The sequence below is a fragment of the Stegodyphus dumicola genome, chromosome 5, assembly GCF_044657685.1.
Source record: "Stegodyphus dumicola isolate Sdum_Otavi_A_Nest chromosome 5, ASM4465768v1".
Lineage (NCBI taxonomy): Eukaryota > Metazoa > Arthropoda > Arachnida > Araneae > Eresidae > Stegodyphus > Stegodyphus dumicola.
Window position 1 is genome coordinate 156,010,445 of NC_140772.1, and position 19,967 is coordinate 156,030,411.

General features: G+C 34.0%; 1 protein-coding gene across 2 annotated transcripts in view; it reads right to left on the minus strand.

Moving 5' to 3' along the window:
• LOC118189411 (uncharacterized) overlaps positions 1–19,967 on the minus strand; it is a 601,570-nt gene that overhangs the window by 301,110 nt on the left and 280,493 nt on the right. For both annotated transcript variants that reach the window (XM_085817283.1, XM_085817282.1), the window contains exon 2: positions 12,453–12,498. In XM_085817283.1, coding sequence (XP_085673409.1) covers positions 12,453–12,480 — 28 coding nt within the window. In that variant the 5' untranslated portion in view covers positions 12,481–12,498. The remainder of the gene's footprint in view (positions 1–12,452; positions 12,499–19,967) is intronic.

Consider the following 19,967-nt stretch of genomic DNA (forward strand, 5'->3'; position numbering starts at 1 on the left):
GTGAAATGCGAAGGAGATTCCATGATGAAAATGACAATTTGTCGCAGCAGTTCTAAACGGAAGGCTCCCAAGAAACGAATTTCATAACTTCTGTCTTCTATACAATGTTGGATCATGTAAGAAGAGGTCTTACAGTTTGTTTCAATGCTACAGTGAAGCTCAGTTTCCCCTGAAATACCTAACAATCCAGTAGATGAGTAGAAAGAAAAAAATCAAGGTATTTGGCAGATCCAAATCCTGCTGATATCAGTAAAGAATGTCTTAATGGAGATGAGACATCTGCCAGCAGTTTATCGATCTGAGTTCCAGTGAACCAGCTAACCCCAATAGAATTGATGAATTGTTTAAAAAAGTACAAATTAGAAATAATTTTGTCAAATATATGCTTTCGTCTCCATATTTTGTTGACAATTTCTGCCTCTGTCACCTCTACAGAGCGTTGATTAAGCAAACTAAAGCTAGTAAGAAAAGTTCCTAAACTTTATATGTCACAAGTGTTACTAGTATATTTGACTAGTGACTCAGCACTGAGTTTTAACTAACCCATACGATAAAGAATATTTCGGTAGACAATAAATGCTACTTTAAACGTCTCTCACAACATACTATAAACATCTTCTAAATTACTTTAATTTGCATTTACATTTTTACTGAAATTTTTAATTATTAATATACTTATCTAAATGAATTAATGTAATCTACGAAGGTTAGCGGTAAGTAACAATATATTCATATATTTGTGCAGAATTTTATATAAAGTCCACAAATCTTTGTACCGAAACCCAGATTTTAGCAGCAGCTTTTTTCTAAGCTATGTCATGAGATTAAATAGATTCCTTATGTGTCTTTAGAAAACATACAAAGTAATAAATTTTATGATGTCAATTACTTTTTTGTAGATTTTTTGTTTGTATTTTTGAGCAAGCACATTTTTGCCCATACCAGGTATCAGGAAATATTTTTCAATTATTGTGGTTTAGCTATCAAACGAAAGATGATCTACGAACTGTGTTGTATGTCAGTCAATGAAGCTAATCGATTCTGTAAACTGACCTTTATTTTTAATGATAAGGGCAAAGGCTTAGGGATGAGAAATATCATACGTAAAGGGAAATTCCTAAAATGTATCTCAATTTTAGGCGTAGTACATTTATATATCTAATTATTTGAATTTAATGAGATGTAAATCAAGTACAGCGTATGAATGCCACTCAAATTGAATTTGTAAGAGAGAGAAAAATAGGTTGATAAATAATTAAGCTAGTGAAGCAATATCTGTGAAGAGATGAAGTTTTGAATTTGATATGTGAGAGTCGTCCCCCTTTTAATTAAAATTTTAATTAAAGAAATGGCATGAAATCCTTTTCTTAGCAAACTGCAAATGCAAACTGAAGAATTTTCACTCAGAAACTATAAGAAACGATACTTCATCCATCTGAGAGGGGGCGCTGTTTTAGCTTTTAGCAAGCCGGAATTCTTAAGGGAATGTGATAGCTCTTTCCTCTATAGCCATCCAATTTTGATGAGTAGTATCCATCCGTAAAGTATTTTCGCTCGAGTTTGTTTCTATACGGAAAAGTGATATGCATCTGCTACTGATGTGCACTGATGTTGCCTTGCAACAACATTGGAATATGTTACACTGCTTCAGAGATATATGGTGCAAGTATATGTGAAATACTTGCATCATACGTCTCAGCATATTCGACTCTTCTGGTTACATGAAGTAACAACAGCTATATTTTATTTTTACCGTAGGTTGCTTTTCTATGAAAGGAATTTTATACCTTGTTTATAAAAGCTGCGCAGATACATATATTTTTCTGAATTTTCGATATATGCTTTGAGCTCTGTAGCTTGAACCTAGGACGCATTTAATAAATTAAAGAGCAATATTTATGATCGTAATTAATTTATACAATACTGGTGAGTTTGCTACAAAGCGTTACATTATACAGATGTTTTGTTGTGTGAAGTAATTTTTGAAAAAACATGTACTTGGCATTATATTTGATGATAAAATAGCTTATACGACATTAGTAAAATTTTTATTACATCCATAACGAAACTCCAATAAATATTCTGTATATTTTACGCCGACACATTTCCTATTTCTACAACCAGAGTCTGAAATATTTATTCCCAAAGAATCTTATATCAAATGGTTTTAATCTTCGAAGGTCGGTATTCAGAAAGTAAAAATTATTGCTCCAAACCACTTATTGTAGACATTTAAGGCCTCAGTTACAGAGGAAAAAATTAATTGCAAAATAGATTACGAATAAAATGAATGAAACTTATTTGTAGACTATTTGTGTTAATTAACCCATTATCTTCTTATTTAAATTGTGCTATCACTTCTAATTTTCGTTAGATCTCATCACGATGTAAATGAGATAATGCATATAAGAATAGAATTCATAAATTTAGATAGACAGCCCTGATACGTAAATGCACTAGCACAAGTGAGTAAGACATTAGAATTTCACTACTGATTGTGCAGATATAGTCCCAGCGCACTAACTATACACTGAAGTTACATTAACTAAAACATTGAATGACATATTCATTTAAATTAATCAATTTTACACAATTTGTAACATAAATTAATGGTTGTGAAACCCACTATTGCTTATTACATAATATTTCGAACCAAATTATACACTAAAGTGGCAAAAGTCATGGGATAGCAATATGCAAATATGCAGATCGCAGTAGTATCGCGTAGAAAATGTATAAAAGCGAAGTGCTTTGGCAGGGCTTTCATTTGTGTTCAAGTTATTCATGTGAAGAGGCTTTGACGTGATTATGACCGCACGACGAGAATTAACAGACTTTGAACGCGGAATGGTAGTTGGAGCTAGACGCATGGGTCATTCCATTTCAGATATCGTTAGGGAATTCAACATTCCGAGATCCACAGTGTCAAGAGTGTGCGAGAGTATCTAATTTCAGGCATAACATCCCACCATGAACAGCGCAGTGGCCGACCACCTGCACTTAACGACCGAGACCAGCGACGTATGCGTAGAGTTGTCAATGTTCACAGACAAGCAATACTGCGTCAAATAACCGCAGAAATCAACGTGGGACGTACGAGGGACGTGTCTGATAGGGCAGTGCGGCGAAATTTGCTTCCTTGGGCTATGCCAGCAGAAGACCGACTCGAGTATCTTTACTGACAGCACGACATCGCCTGCAGCGACTCTTGTGGGCTCGTGAGCATATCGGTTGGTTCCTAAACGAATTGAAAACCGTGGCTTGGTCAGATAAGTCACGATTTCAGTTGGTAAGAGCTGATGGTAGGGTTCGAGTGTGGCGCAGACCCCCACGAAGCCATGGACCCAAGTTGCCAACAAGGCACTGTTCAAGCTGGTGGTGGTTCCATAATGGTATGGGCTGTTTTTACATGGTATGGACTCGGTCCTCTGGTGCAACTGAACCGATCATTGACTGGAAATGGATACCTTCAGCTACTTGGAGACCACTTACAGCCATTCATGGACTTCACGTACTCAAACAACGATGGGATTTTTATGGATGACAATGCGCCATGTCACCGGGCCACAATTGTTCGCGATTGGTTAGAAGAACATTCTGGATAATTCCAGTGAATGATCTGGCCACCTAGATCGCCCGACATGAATCCCATCGAAAATTTATGGGACATCATCGAGAGGTCAGTTTGTACCCAAAACCCTGCACCGTCAACACTTTCACAATTATGGACGTCTATAGAGGCAGCATGGCTCAATATTCCTGCAGGGGACTTCCAACGACTTGTTGAGTCCATACCACGTCGAGTTGCTACACTTCGCCGGGCAAAAGGAGGACCGACAAAATATTAGGAGGTATCCCATGACTTTTGTCGCTTCAGTGTACGTCGCCAGCTCAGTTTTTATGCAAAATATCCCGCAGGACAGTCTGAGGATTTCCTATCCCTCTTCCCCTTTCAGAAAACCATTTCTGAGAAATTCGCTTGCAAATATTTTGAGTGTCTCATGCCGTACAGACACTATACGTCTGCAAACATCTCCAGGTTTTGAACCTGCGTCTAATGATATTGCAGCTAGGGTCACTAATCAGTTTACCGATCAGGACGCAATAGCTTTGGCTGCGGCGGTGAAAGTTATAATATTTTTTTCTCCAGCTCTGAAACTTACATTATCCGGTGGCACCCGTTTTGCTTGCAGAGTCATTCATGTGGTTAGAATTAAGCGAACACTTCTTAGTTTTTTTTCACTGTAAATCTCTAGCATTACTTTGAATTTTATTTCTTTTTCTGTGTTATCTGAAATCTCGCAAGCTGCAAAGATTTAAAATATAAGGAAAAGTTTAAAGTTCTGCTCAGTTTAAAGTTTTAAAATGAAAAGATTTGTTTAGTCTTTTCTCTCCTCCGTTCTTACTGCAATAGATGGGAAGCTAAGCCCCCGGACAGTCTCAATAGTGGATAAGATAAGCAAACTAAGGAGTGGAATTCTACACATTTTCAATAACATTTTAATTAGCTGTAATTGAAAAGATACTATTTTTAGCCACAGCAACAAAAAGCTGCACATTCAAGTGCACTAAGTTAAGGACGTAATGCGATTCAGAGATGCTGTAAAGGCAATTCTTTTAGAAATTATTTGGATTCATGACATGTTTTTAAGGTATTTTGTCATACGGTACGAGTTCATGGTGAGTTTTGAAAATGACAGCACGAAATATATTAATTTCGAAAAAAATATTCCGAAATTACCTGTTTTATGAAAATAAAGCTATCTGCCTTTATTGCATATTTATAAAGATGATAGTAATTGTTTGCTCCCTTCGTGTTAAGTAATTGGAGGTTTTAGGGGAAAAAACTAACTATTGCAATTATGCTACTATTGGAGGCAGTTATATTATGGTTATATCATATAATAGAATAGAATATTTTATAATAGAAGATATGAAAAGAATGATAAATCTACTATTAGTTACGAAAAACAGATCCTTTACTACCCCAAGCTTATTTTACTACAAATATGTCGTGTTACAGGGGGGGGGAATATTAAGTGATACTGCCTCTTTCTGTATCAAATAATTTCAGATGAAGAGCTATTAGAATAACTTAGTATATCTTGAAATGATACTTTATCTAAACATGTGATCTAAATCTGTAATCTAAAGAGTCATATTAATAACTTCAAATATGAAATTATTAAAGCTGTTATAACATATATTCTTTCAGATAAATATAATTATTTTTTATAATTTAAAGTTATGCGCACTGGTAAATGAGATTGGTACGTATTGACGGATGACGTGAAATATTTTTCGTAATGGTAACACGAACGATAATAAGTAATTAACTGTTAAAAAGATTTGCTAATTGTTCGCGATTGAATGCGAAAACGCTGTAAAATAGATTCAAAAATTTTTAAAGGACTGACAATTTCATCATAGAAGTTAATACTATTATAGTGAAGTTTTTAAAATTTCTTCTTCACAATGAAATATTAGCACAGCCAAACTTTTTAAAAGCAATATTATACTGCTCTGGTTCTGTAGAAATTATGCTACAAAATCAGCAATTAATGCTATTATCAGTAACTCAGAGAAACATTTCTTTGACATAAGATTTAATATATCATATTTTGACCATTCTACAGCTGAAAATTAATAAAGTATTTATCGCTAATTATTGTTATGATTCTTTTTTTGAGAATAGATGTAGCGTTTAATTATCAATCCTAGTAACTGCTGTAAATCAATATTTCTTTCTGAACGTTTACCATCACTAGTTTTTAATGGTACTTTGATTTAATGACAATGTGTTACTGGATGTTAGTTCACATTTAATGTTTCCGTTCGAATTTTATTTTTCTTTGTCATTAAAGTGTCTGTTTATTCGTAAACATATGCGTATGTGGCTATAATTATTTGTTCCTTTTACCTTTAGGGATAAATTTAGACTTCACAATCTAAAGACGTTAATGTTTACCGCTGTAATCAGTTTTCTACTTTCTCATTACGTCTATTTCAGCCACAGAATGTGAAATATCAGAACTCGTTTTAGCGTATGACATTATTTAGTGACTTTGCATCAGAAATGTCACAGAAAACTACTTTACAAAAATGATTACAGAACGTCTTGCATAAGATGCTACATATGACAATAAGCAAAACGTCAGTGTATAATATTATAGTACAAAAATATAGTGCATTTACTAATAAGATTCGTGAATATATAATTTTATGGTATTCCATAGTATAATGCCTTAATATTATGAGATAGACCTATTATAAAGTACGAATAATACTATAAGTTAAATACGACTTAATGTGAAATGTGACACATTAAATGTATGTTGTTTGGCATAATAACTGTAGTAATGCAAAGCGTTTTATAACACATAAATAGCTATTTAAGAATGATGTAAATAGGTGATATATGAGTGAACCAAAATACGATAATACATTGCGTTAGTTGATAATATTAGTTCTTTTAAAAAAGTGCCCCGCTTACTCTACACATACCTTACAAACATTACAGCAAATAAAGCGTTACATGAAATGATTCAATGAAACAGTTATACTATATGTAAAATGACATATATGATAATAATTTAAAAATATACTTGGCGCAGGAATTCAATAACAATATGCAAAGTATTATAACAATTAAATCAATACTTGATGTGTTTATGATATAAATTAAAAAATAATAATAAATAAATAAATAAAAAGATAAAGTAAATTTCTAGTAACGCGGTGCAAATATTGCAAAGTAGTAAAAAAGGGGGGGAAAAGGATGTGCATTTAATTTTGGAAAAAAAAAAAAAAAAAAAAAAAAAGCATACATGAAAGTATAAACAAGCAAACTGCAAACTAAAAGAAAAAACAAACCTGAGTAAGAAGAGTTACAATTGTTTCTAATTAAATAAGTACACGTTTTGATATCATTTTAAGGGCAAAATTAGGAGTTTTTCATACAAATTTATATTAATGAACTACATAAATTCGTGAGTGCAGTATAAATATACACGATAATATATAAAAAGTATACTGATGAAAAATATCATTAGAAAGAGAATATCAACAAAACGTACTAATTGAAATTTGATTCAGGGGAAGAAAATGTATTTAAATTGTAACAAATTTTTATACAGTTACTAAGTTTATTTAATGCTTCTTTTGATTTCAATAATTGGCTAAGCCAATTTGCCCAGTATTGTTCTGAAGGTTGTCGCAGACGAAAGGTTTTGGTATGCACGCAATTAAACGCATAGTGATCAAGTGACCCCTGATGACCGCAACTGCATAAGTCGCTATCTGATAGGCCAAATCTATTCAAGTATGTAATAAAAGGTCAATGGCGATTTGTATAATTCGTGATTTATTAGAGAACGTAGATAAATCAGTATATACTTTGAGGATGAACTTGTTATGTTCTGGACTCATTGTACCGTTATTCCAGCGAAACTGCCATTCTTGTAATGTAAGATCTTTAGGAAGATAATTAATGAACTTAGTATTGATGCTTGCCTGTAAGTCATTCAGAGATGGATGAGAGGGGAGATCTAAAACTTTTGATTCATAAACAGTAGGATAGTAAGAGTGATTCCATAAGGTACTGTTTACTTTTAAACGAAGGACTCGAGAGAGAGTAGGCTCTCGTTCTGCTACTGGGTAAATTGGAGGTAAACCTGAAAGTACAGGGTGATTATAATTAAAGTTTAAGTTTCAAAACGCTATAAAAAAAGAACCACTGATGAAAATGATGTGAAATTTGAAAGGAATGTTATTGAAGAAGGCGGAAAGCGTATGGCAGAAGAAAAAATTTAGTTTCAAAAGTTAGCAACAGATGGCGCTGTAAGCGGCAAAATCACGACGAGAAACGAGAAGCGATTCGTAAAACAATGGCTAAGGTGGAAGTTACACATTAAAATGCATTGACAAATTAGAATTGTTGAATAATTTTATTTGCATGACTGTACATATCACATCGAAAGGGACAAATCGGTTTCAAGAGTTTTGCGGCGACATACCGCATAAGAACCATTCATCAAAGAAGTTCGGAACTGTCGCGAGATTGGCACAAAACATGTTCAATATGGTGTTGTGTGCAACAAGTTGAAAGCGACAAACAGCATGTTCCACAACGGATCTCAGTGTCTCCGGGGTGATGTTCAGAATGTGTTGCGAAATGCGTGCCTTTAATTCCGCTAAATTTGCAATTGGAGCACGGAACACAACATCCTTCAGATATCCCCACAGCCAGAAATCACACGGAGTAAGATCAGGCGATCGGGACGGCCAGGCTGTAGGGAAATGACGGCCGATAATTCGAGCATTTCCGAAATGGCGCCTCAGCAGCTGCTTCACGGGATGTGCAATGTGCGGAGGAGCGCCATCTTGCATAAAAATGATTTCATCCACACATCCACGCTGTTGCAGAGCTGGAATCACGCTGTTGCGCAAAAGAGACGCATACCTCTGACCAGTGACGGTTGCAGTAACAGGACCGGAAGCACCCGTCTGCTCGAAAAAATATGGTTTTAGGATGAATGATGCCGTAAAGCCACACCATACCGTGACCTTTTCAGGATGAAGTGGTACGGGGTGCGTTGCCAGTGGATTTTCTGTTGCCCATATTCGACAATTCTGGGTATTCACGTATCCTGTCACATGGAAATGGGCTTCATCTCTCCACAAAATTTTCCACGGCCATTCATTATCCACTTCCATGCGAGCCAGGAATTCACACGCAAACGTCTCCCTAGCTGTCAGGTCAGGCGGAAGCAACTCCTGCACATGGCCAATTTTGTACGGATAGCATTGCAGGATGTTTCGTACAATTTTCAGCACCGTGCTCGTAGGCCTGTCCAATGTTCGGGCAATTCCTCGTGCACTGCACGGTTGCACACCACCGGCCGACCCCTCCTGTAATGCTGTGGCCACTTCTTCAACTACCGTCGAATGCACTCGTTTTCTCCCTCTACCAGATTGCACATCAAACGAACCTGTCGTTTCGAATTTTTGCATCATTTTCTTTAGACCTACGACACTCATTGGACCAACGCTTTCTTTTATACCCTTCAGTATCCTGAATTTTTGCAGAGCTACTCTTGCACAATCATCATTCTTGTAATACAGCTTTACCAGCAGAGCGCGGTCCTGCAGTGAAACACCCATGGCGAACGTCTGAGACGCGAAATGAGGAACAGCCTGGTATCTGACGGCTTTATAATACTGAAATTTAACTAACATTTTAATTTGTCTTCTTCCGCTTGCAGCGCCATCTGTTGCTAACTTTTGAAACTAAATTTTTTCTTCTGCCATACGCTTTCCGCCTTCTTCAATAACATTCCTTTCAAATTTGGCGTCATTTTCATGAGTGGTTCTTTTTCTATAGCGTTTTGAAACTTAAACTTTAATTATAATCACCCTGTACTTGCAATGCCGCTGTTGGTGATGTGCGATATCCTCTGCCTTATGTGAAGAAGAGACATCCTCTGTATAGAATTTAGTAGCCGATGAGCATGCTCAGTTAGATTAACTGCCCATATTCCAGCACAATATGCGGTTATTTGTGATAATAATTCTGCTTTTCATTTGTTTTAGGTGTGGAATCCAAGTTAGTCGTGAATCTACAACAAGACCTAGATACTTAATTTGGTTACTGAATTTAATTGATTGTCCTTGTAATTTCGGAGATAGGTTTCTTTTTAAGGGTCTTGCTGCACGTATTATCATTGCCGAAGTTTTTGAAGGACATATTGTGATTTTGTGATTACGGGCCCAATTACTAAATATATCCGGACAGAAATGAGCTATCAGTTGTAGTTTTGACTTCCCATGTATGACCATTAGGAAGTCGTCTGCATAGGCAATTTTTTCACATTCTTGAAAGTGTTTGAATTCTCCAAAAATCGAATTGGAGACTACGGACCAACGTATCGGTCCTAAGCAAGAGCTCTGAGAGCATCCTCTTTGAAGCTTTCTGGTTACAATCTCTGAGTCTGTTGTAATCTGTACAGTTCTGTCCTGTAGATAGCTCCTGATTATATCAATAAGATCAGAAGAACATCCCATAGTGATCAGAGCATTTATTATGTCCGCCCACCATAGGGAGTCAAAAGCTCCTTGAATGTCCGTGCTTATGAGTTAAGAGTGCTGTTGATTGTTTCTGTTATTCTGCAAGATTGTTTGTAGGCGAGAGATTGCATGTTCTGTCGATTTTCCTCTACGGAATCCAAATTGTGACTAATTTAAGATATTAAGAATTTAAGAAGATTAAGAATTTAAGATATTAAGAATTAAGAATTTAAGATATTAAGAATTAAGAATTTAAGATATTAAGAAATAAGAATTTAAGATATTAAGAAATAAGAATTTAAGATATTAAGAATTAATTTAAGAAGATAAATAAAATTGCAAGCTATAATTATACGTTCCAGTAACTTCCCCAATGCTGGGATTAAACAGATAGGTCTCTATGAGGAAGCTACTAGGGGCTTTTACCTGTATTATAAAAGAAATCAACATCTGCCCGTTTGGAAGAAGTAGGAAAGTGGCGTAATTTCCAGCAACAGTTGATGGACGCTAAAAGGATGATAAGAGAAATTCTGTAGAACATTTATAAAATAGCGTTAAAGATACCAACAGGCCCAGTGGCGTTTTTGGGGTTTAAAAACTTGATTATATTATCTATATCAAAATAATTTGGTTCAGGCTGAGATGAATATATATGTACATTGAAGTTTTCTCTAATAATAGATTGAATCGCTGTATCATCTGGATTATCATCTTTGTAAATTGCAGATAGTAAATATGTGACTGTATCTGTTGATGTCTTAGCCCTTGGATGTATTTGAGAGAGAATCTTTTGTATTTTCACAAAAGTTGCGCCAATAATTTTGCTTTGCATCATTTATTTCTCACTTATAATTTGCATAAGCTTTTTATATTGAACGAATGAAGCTTGACGTTCAGGGGAACGAGCAGCCTGAGCTTGTCATCGTAGTTTGCGTAAAGCTGTTCTTTCTTTTGAGAGCTTGTCTGTCCACCAAGGAGCACTGAATCTATTGCGAAATCGTTTTCTTCTAAAGGATTGTTGACATGCTAATTGACATATATTTATGAACTGATCATAAGCTTGATAGAGATCTGCTACAGTACGGCAGTTTTGAAAACCATGAAGATTCTCGTATTATATTGAGTGAGAGACTCTATATAGGGACTAAGGTAAGTTCTGAGTTTTCCTAGACCACCAAATGATGTTTTAAAGCGCATTTTTGTAAAAGTACTGATTGTAGTGCTTACACTAAATGTTATTGCTGCATGATCACTTAAAGTAATATAATCTGAAGTCGTCGAATCTTGAATTAAAGTTGCTACTGCAGAATTGGCAAGTGTAACATCCGGCCAAACCTTTGCCCTCACAATGTTGGCGGAGAAGTAGTTGAATTAACAATCAAAAGGTGATTTGATTAAATGAAATCCAAAAGAAATGCCGATCGAGAATCTTCATGGTCAGAACCCCAAAGGGAACTTGAGGCGTTGAAGTCTCCGGCAAGTAGAATATATTTGATGCACAATGCTTAATATAGTCGATTTCAAAAATCAGTGTGTCTGTGTCTTTACTTGGTGGATGGTATATTGAGGCGATTAAGAAACTATCTTCCTTAGTGTCTAGTGCGATTGAAATAGTGTGTTCTGTAGCTTTCCAAACCATGAGGGGTAAGGGTCCAATATACACTAAAGTAGCCAAATAATTTAATGAAAAGAAGATTTTACTATTTGAACCAGCTCCTATTAAAGAGTATAAAACAGTACCTGAAAAGACCAAATGATAATTTCAGGAAATGAGAACATTTTTATTTCATGAAATGATATTCTTCAATAATCCTGCATCATAACTATTAATGGCTCATCATTTACAAACCGCATGAACATACAAGAGAACATCTCTGCTGAAGCTTAGGGAATTAGACTTTTATACCATAAGCAAGAAAAAAATTATTATATTCTATCATGTTCTTGTGGTTTAAATGGTTCAGCTAGAAGTGGATGGCCGATTATTTGCATATGGCAAAAATTTTATCTTACCTCTTTACCAAATATAATAGTTTTTATAAGAGCAACTGAGAGTCAAGAATCTGTCAGCACTATGATTTTACGTGTGATTTAGGGTATGTCACATGTAAGCTGCATTTTTAAAAAGCTTTAATGCATTTTTATGTTGGCATATATCTTAAATATTAAATATCACAAAGCTAAAAAATGTATGAAGAAATAGCTGTTGACAGACCGCAGTATATCAATTAATTTTATTTCCAAGACTTGCCAGTTTTTTGCATTATTGTATATTTCAAAGCGCAGGAATATAAAATTTTAGATGTAAAGAAACTACAAAATATCAGTTCAATGAAAATGATATCAAAGCAAGATAAGGAAAATTAATAGCGTGAAACTGCTCTTACCAGGCGGTAGCTTAATCATAAAGACCATTCTTTCCCACCGAGGAATCTAGAAAACAAAAAGATCTAGATAAAAATCTACATTTTAAATCTAGATATATATACATAGATATAACACAGATAAATTCTAAAACCCTGATTTATTTCCTATAAAGCATGGTTACAAATAGAATATGTAAAAGTAAAATACTAACTGTAGCAGTAGTAGCCCAATTTAGGCAATTTTCGTTACAAAAGGATATTTGGAACTTTTATATTTTCTCTCTACGAAATTCGATATTGACCATCAGTTCTAATTGTCGATGAATGGTTACTTTGAAGTTTCCTTTTTTCTTGTTGGATACAAACCAGGATTGATTACCATCGCTTCGCTATAAAACATCGTCTAAAAACAGCCCTAATGAGATAATTTATCCTAAACGCTAGTTTCCAATAGTGGCTGCTTGTTACGAAATGTTTTAATCATTAATTTTCTCAGTCTTAAATAACGAAAAAAAGCCAATGATCAAACAAACTAAATTAAAGTTGACATTTTTTTAGTTAACAATCAGATTTATTTGCTTAAGATAAATGCCCATGTATTGGCTTTTTTAAGCTTTCTCATACATGTAATTCAAACCGAGATGAATAAATTAAAAGAATGGTAAATTAAAAACACATATGCATAAATATATTTTCAATTTTCTGTAAAAAAACACTTTTAAATTCAAGTATTGTTATTTATTATTTTGAATAAATAGCACAGCGAAATGTTTACAACTTACTATTTATTAAAACGCACAAAACGAAAAACATCTCATGTAGACACCACATGACTTCCTTGTACGACCTATTCAATTATGCAAATCTATTGCTGCATTTCATTTGGACACATTCACAAGAATTTCATTGGAGATACATCTCTCATTCAATCAACTCAGTTCTCAATTCGCGGTAAAGAAAAAATGCATAAAAACTCAAAACATATTCATTTAAAAGTATAAAATACAGAAAAAAACTAAAACAGCAAATAGAGCTGAAAAGCGTTAAAACAACAATTGTTTACAATTAAAATTAGAGTTTAAATTAATTATAATTATGCAAAAAGACCGATTTTTTGGTGCACAAAACTTTTCGCCCCACTGGGCAAAAAGACACTGAAGCTGGTGCAGAAATTGACTTAATTCACTAAGCTACTAAGTTTTTGAAACATGGCGATGGCGTTAGGCTTAGTGCAGCTTAAACAACATTTAAATTGTTCATAATTCTACAAGTATTGCATACAGATAAACTAAAGGCACAAAACTCTTAACGAAACATAGAAATATATAATTCAATCAGTTTTACAGCAAAAATTGTACAAATTACCAACGTATAAGAATAAGAAAACATAGCTCACTGAACAGGGTAACAGAATAGGGTAACATATATATATATATATATATATAAATGTATTTATAAACCTTTGGAGCAGCCAATTGCAACCAAAAAGAGAGGTGCACGTCTACATGTTATAGCAGTCCCATATACAAAATTTCAACGTTTCAAGACCACTTGTTTTTATTCTGAGGCTACTCATATGCCAGATACATACGTACGTACGTACAGATGTTAACATGTATGTAAAATGTACGTACAGATAAAAACCTGTGTTGAATCCATTTTACAATCCGTTTTAGTAAAAAAAAAAAAAAAAACACCCTTTTTTCTGTACGTACGTACAGATATAACGCAAAATCATTGTTCAGATCGAATCCAGAGCCGTCAAAGTAGACATTTTCGTTCAAATACGATACCCGAAACTTTTCGCGATTACACTACTTCCTTTACTTCGTACAAGGAATTAAAAGACACATTTTGATATACTTTGTTTACATCTCACATGATTTCATAAAGTGTCTTTGTACATGCTATTTGCTTCTTTATTTACATTACTTTTCCTTTCCTTACTGTTGAACAGCTCTTTATCTCATCATAATAAATTATATCAGCTTATTTGTTTGTGTGTGTAGTGGTGCTTTTCATGTGTACTATTAGTGAGGGTAATGGTGCTTTTCATGGATGATACCTTCATAAATTTTTGTCTACGTATTAAGCTTTGCTATTTATTTTTGGTTCTCTGGACGTTTTAAGGTTTCTTCAAATGCGAAATGCTTCTTGACTTGAATTTTCATCAAAAATATCTTTGAGTATTTCAGCTATAAATTAGTTACGTATGCAATCTAATACTATCCTATTTTCCTATATCCTTCTAAGGTATGACGCTTCATTAGGTATTTGATGAAAATGCAAACGATATCTATGCGAATATTTTAATATAATATTTTATAATTAATTCATAATCAAAATTTGTTTCGAAATGTAGATAATTGTTTCCAAGAGTACACATCCCTAACTGTCCATTGAACTTCCGATAAGCCCGGTTTATATTAAGAAGGACAAATAGCACAAGAAGGACAAATAGATTATCTGTACGAAATATTTCGTACAGATAATCTGTTTAAGAGACATTTTCAATTAAAATATGTACGAACTATAAAAAGATATGCATACATTCAATTCCAACAATATTTTAAAGGGAATGAAATTACAATATCCATTTTCTCACATAAATGCTATTTTGCAAAGTTACAAATAACAAGAATACTTTTTAAAGTGATCAATTAAAACATAATAACACTTTCCCAGAAGTTTCATTAACAATTTCTATCATAAATATTTGCACACGTGCACATGTTAAAATTCTGCATTTGCTTAGTATAAACTTTACTTAGTATAAACTCCTTATTCAAATCGATAGAATGAATTCAATATTCCATTAATAATAAAGCAATACGACGTGTGCAGCACGAAACCCAAATAGAGTTCCATAGCGTGCGCTAATCGCATGCCTAGGAGATTTTAGAGCGAAAGAATGAAGTGATGCCGCAGATGGAAGTCATTCCAGCTAATGTACGACACCAGCTTTAAGAATGAGGCGAAATGAAGATCCTATTTCCAACATATTTGAAACAGTTCGCGTGCTTTTCGAAGTCTTCCGAAGTCGCGAATAGCGGTTTTCAAAGTATTTACGACGCAATGCAACTTTTATGGCACTTTTACGGCTACGCCACATCTCGCACCCTCCTCAACGCCTATCTTCCTTGCATCCATGTGAGGGGATTCGGAACGCTTGAGGTTTCGAATGGCATGGAAGTAAAATCGTACAGCTTTCCGGATGCGGTTGAAGTTAAAGATTGATGATCCAAAATTTATCGGCGTGCTTTGAATTCATGAGAAATTTGTTGCCCCAGCATCATGAAAGCACATATTGCTGATCGGTCAATGTTTAATGGGAGTTTGATCCGCGGTATTGAGTGAACGCTTGTGTAAATATGAAGTAAAGTGGTTTTTCCGTGAAAGCGGGTTTTATTTCCGCATTGTATAAATAACAGTAAAATATGAATATAGTGCAACTGATTTCCAGTTTGGTGACTATCGAAGGATGCAACGAAAGCTCCTAAAAATACCTAATATTACACAGGACCCATTTATAATTAATTCCACAAAGATATTTTTTCATTTAAATTTTCAGTGTTTCATATTTTAAACCTCAAGAATTACTTGAAATAATATTTTGAAGTGGTTGGATGCTTCAAATGATATTTTTAGCTCAGATTTACGAACACATCTGGTTAAGAAGTGCTTGCTATAGAAATATTGATATAAAAATAAGAATGATTCGATACGTATCGAGCGGTGATTATCCATAATTTACAGCAGTGATCAAATAATGAATTAATTTTCTATTTTAAAATAATAATAATTTAATAATGATAGAAAAAGTAAACGAACTACAAAATTATCAGAAGTTTATCTTAGACTAGCATAGTTTTCTATTCAATTCCTGTATGCATTTTACGAGAAACGCAGGGGGGGATTTCTCTTTTTTAAGCATCAAAATCTCTTTTTTGTGCAATTGCCTAAAACAAACCAGCTTTAGATCGTGTCTTGAAATGCATCTAATTAAAATCAACGTCAGTATGAAGTAGAAATTTTGGCAGACGTTATAGATTCAAACAGTTACCTTGTGAACTATATTAATTTGCATAGTTTGACTCTTTCATAAACTAGATCGAAAAATTTCTCATTTGTCATCTTGTAAGACATTTATATGATGTATCGCGAATTTAAAGCGTAGATTAATCTGTATTTTGTCTTCTGTTGCTTCTGAGAGTCTGTAGCAACATTGCTTTAAATTTCATCTTTATATTCTAATTCCTAAATTACATTGATATATTTAAATTTTAAAATTCATATACTAGCTGTTTAATTTAATTAATATATATTTTGTTATGTATTAATCGTTTTTATTTTCAAGCTTATGTTTTGCTTATTATTTCAGTTTTGATCTGTAATTGAAGTTTAATTTCTTTTTGTTTTGTTGTTTAAAGTTGGTTGTAAGTTTAAACTGTAATTTTTGTAAACTTTAAATTTAGGTTAGGTTGCTTTAAAAGTTTTCTTGAGTTGATGTTGTTTAATTTTAATTTGAGTTTAGGGACTTAAGATTTTTGGGTTTTGCATCTTGTTGTTTTGACCCTTAAGGTTGTTTAGCTTTTAACTTTAATTATTTTAAAGCCTTGTTGCTGCACTTTTGGTGTGTTAAAATTTTCTTAACTTTAGTAACTTAATTTTTATCCCTCTTTCTATTAAAGTTAATCGAATTCATATTTTCTGACTGGCGGTGGGTAAAACCAATGTATTTGTAATTCAATCTGGATAATAAGTGTGCATACTTTAATTGCTTCTGAAGAAACAATTTAAATAGTGCTGACATTTTTATTATGTATTATATTGTTGTGTAATTAGTAGTTTCATTTTTATTTCATTTTTGTGTTAACTTGGGTCATTTTGTGTTAACTTGGTTTAGAAAATTTTCACCCCTTACAGTTAGTTTGGAATACATTCTCGGAATCTCTTATCAGAGGATTTACTGCACCCCAAAAATTCTTTCGCCCAAGCGAAAAACCATATGTGCGGGTGACGTGTTGGATGGATACACCATATGGAGTTTCCTGAAAAGAGGACCCTGGTTTGCTGGACAGGCGAGCAAGGAAAGGTTCTACAGTGTATTTTATGGAGGGGGAAATATTCGTTGGGTTAGAAGCTCTACATGGTCGACTGGGACCTCGAGCGAGGCTAGTCTATTCCCCCCCCCTTGTTTTCGTCTGCGGAGCTTGTTGACACGTTTGGTGTGGCCTTGGAAAGCTGAATGATGGAATAGCGAAAAACGGCTTTTCTGGTAGTTGGAAAATCCCTTCCCGTGAAGATTTCTCTGTTTGGATTGCTGGATTTGGCTTCCTGCTGATCACCTTCTACGCCAAATTTTCAAAAAACGCGCCAGCTATTAAAGTGGCTGCGCAGTGTGAGAGGAGGACATTTTACTTTTTGGAATCGTATTTTATTTTCTGCATTTATGACTGCAACACACACCTTTTATGAACTGATTTAGTACTATTTTATGTATAACTATTGTAAAACTTCAGATTTACAGCGCTACGATGCCTGGATACCTCATCGCCAACCAGATGTCTTATCGCTCATCACGTGACATTGGTCACACCCCCTGCATCTGCTATCCTGTCTCCACGAGAAAAACGTTCGGCATTTCCTTACCTGCAGCGCTCCTAAAAGCACCAAAGTTCGATAGCCGGAACACAACCTGCGATTTCGCAGGTTAATCGCGGCAAATAAAGCAAGTTGGAGTTGGAGAGGAGGAAAGGATATTCGTTGACACTTTTTTTTTTCTGAGGCTTGACGCAGCTGCGGCGACAAGAGGATACCTTCTTCTATCTTCTGCCTGGCAGACCCCGAGAGCTGCAGAGAAAATACATCCTACACCATATGCTAAGCCGAGAAGGGAAAATGAAGTGATCCGTGATCCTCTCAGAAATGGTCTATAGAGGTTAGACGTATTGGACCTTCCTGATGGAATTGCTGTTTTGAGCGGAAAATCGGAGCCAGACCTCGTCGTTGTTGTTATCATGGGTTGATTTTATTTGTTTCGCTAACTTCTATCCTTTCTTTTCAACAGATGCTGAGTTACCTAGTAAAGATGCCTAAGTCCTACTACATGTTAAGTTTCAAGATTTTTTGTGTGAATTCCATACTTCCCTTAAGGTTGTGGGGCCCCCTCTGACCCTGTTTGTTTTTAAAGGTATGTTTTATATTTTTGTGTTCTTCGGCTATGCTCAATATCCAGCCACCTCGTAATAATTGTAACGTAAAAAGAGAGTGTCATGACTCTAATAAATTTTTCACAAAAATAAACGTTAGTTTGATTTTATTTATCTTGTTGTGATTATTGAAATTAATTCTTTTACACTGGACCTTAGTCTTAGAATAGGTTTTGTTTACACAACGCAATTTCTTGAAATTTAGAATTGTTTGCATATTTTGTTTTTATGTTACACTATGATAACTGCTCATCTCCGATGTTATGTGATTGATACAATATTGGTTGAAATGTTCTGTTATGTTACCCATATACATACAGTTACCTACCACAAAATCTGGTATGAACATTGATAATAGTAATTACACAATAATGATGTTCAGTAGTAAATATTACGTATGAATTTATATTATGCAATAATCATATAACAATTTTAATTAATTTCAATTATTTTAATTATTATATATTTAAAAAATATATTTTAAAAATATGTAAAAGCTGAGATAAATAAATCCTAGATGAATATCAAACAACATTTTTGCAAGCCAGGTACATAACATGCAGTTATAAATTTATTCGGTTAATTACATAAATGAAAGAAATATTTATAAGTATTTAACGAAGTTTGTTTTATCGTTATATGTTTTATCAAATTCAGGATATTTTAAGCTAACACGTTTTGTATTTCTATCGCCGGAAACTGGCAAATATATTTCGAGAAACTCAAAAGTAAATTACGTAAAAATTAGTCAATAATCCATCTTGGCAAATTAGAATATACAGTACACAACGCTTATTAAAATAACTTTCGTTCTAAAGGTATTTGAGATCATTAAGCTGTCGAGTTTAAAAGACGGTATAAAGAATATTACAAACAGTGATATTAGTTTTAAATTTTTCAGATAAAATAATAATTTTTAAATCCTAAAATAATGATAAAGATTAATACTAAAATGAAATTATTTACGCAATTTTAAAATTCATTTTTAAAGTTTTTAAAATTCATTTTTTTAAACTTTAAAGAAATTTTATAATTATGTGCTTGTCGAAATTAACTCTTACAAGTATTCTATCTGCTTTGACGTATATTCATCAAAAACCAGGTGCATTCTCAATTTCGTAAAGCTACTATTAGCGTTTTAGATTAGCATCTTCAGGAATTTTTCTTAGACTTTGCAGTGCTTTTCTAGATTCGATTGATGATGGCTTGTCTTCCCTTTCGCTGTAAGTTTCTGCAGTTCATTCAACACTTTCATGGTCAGTTTGTATGCACCTTGTTTCAAATTCCCTCTACTGAAGTCTGAAATATTAACTATAGTTTGCAA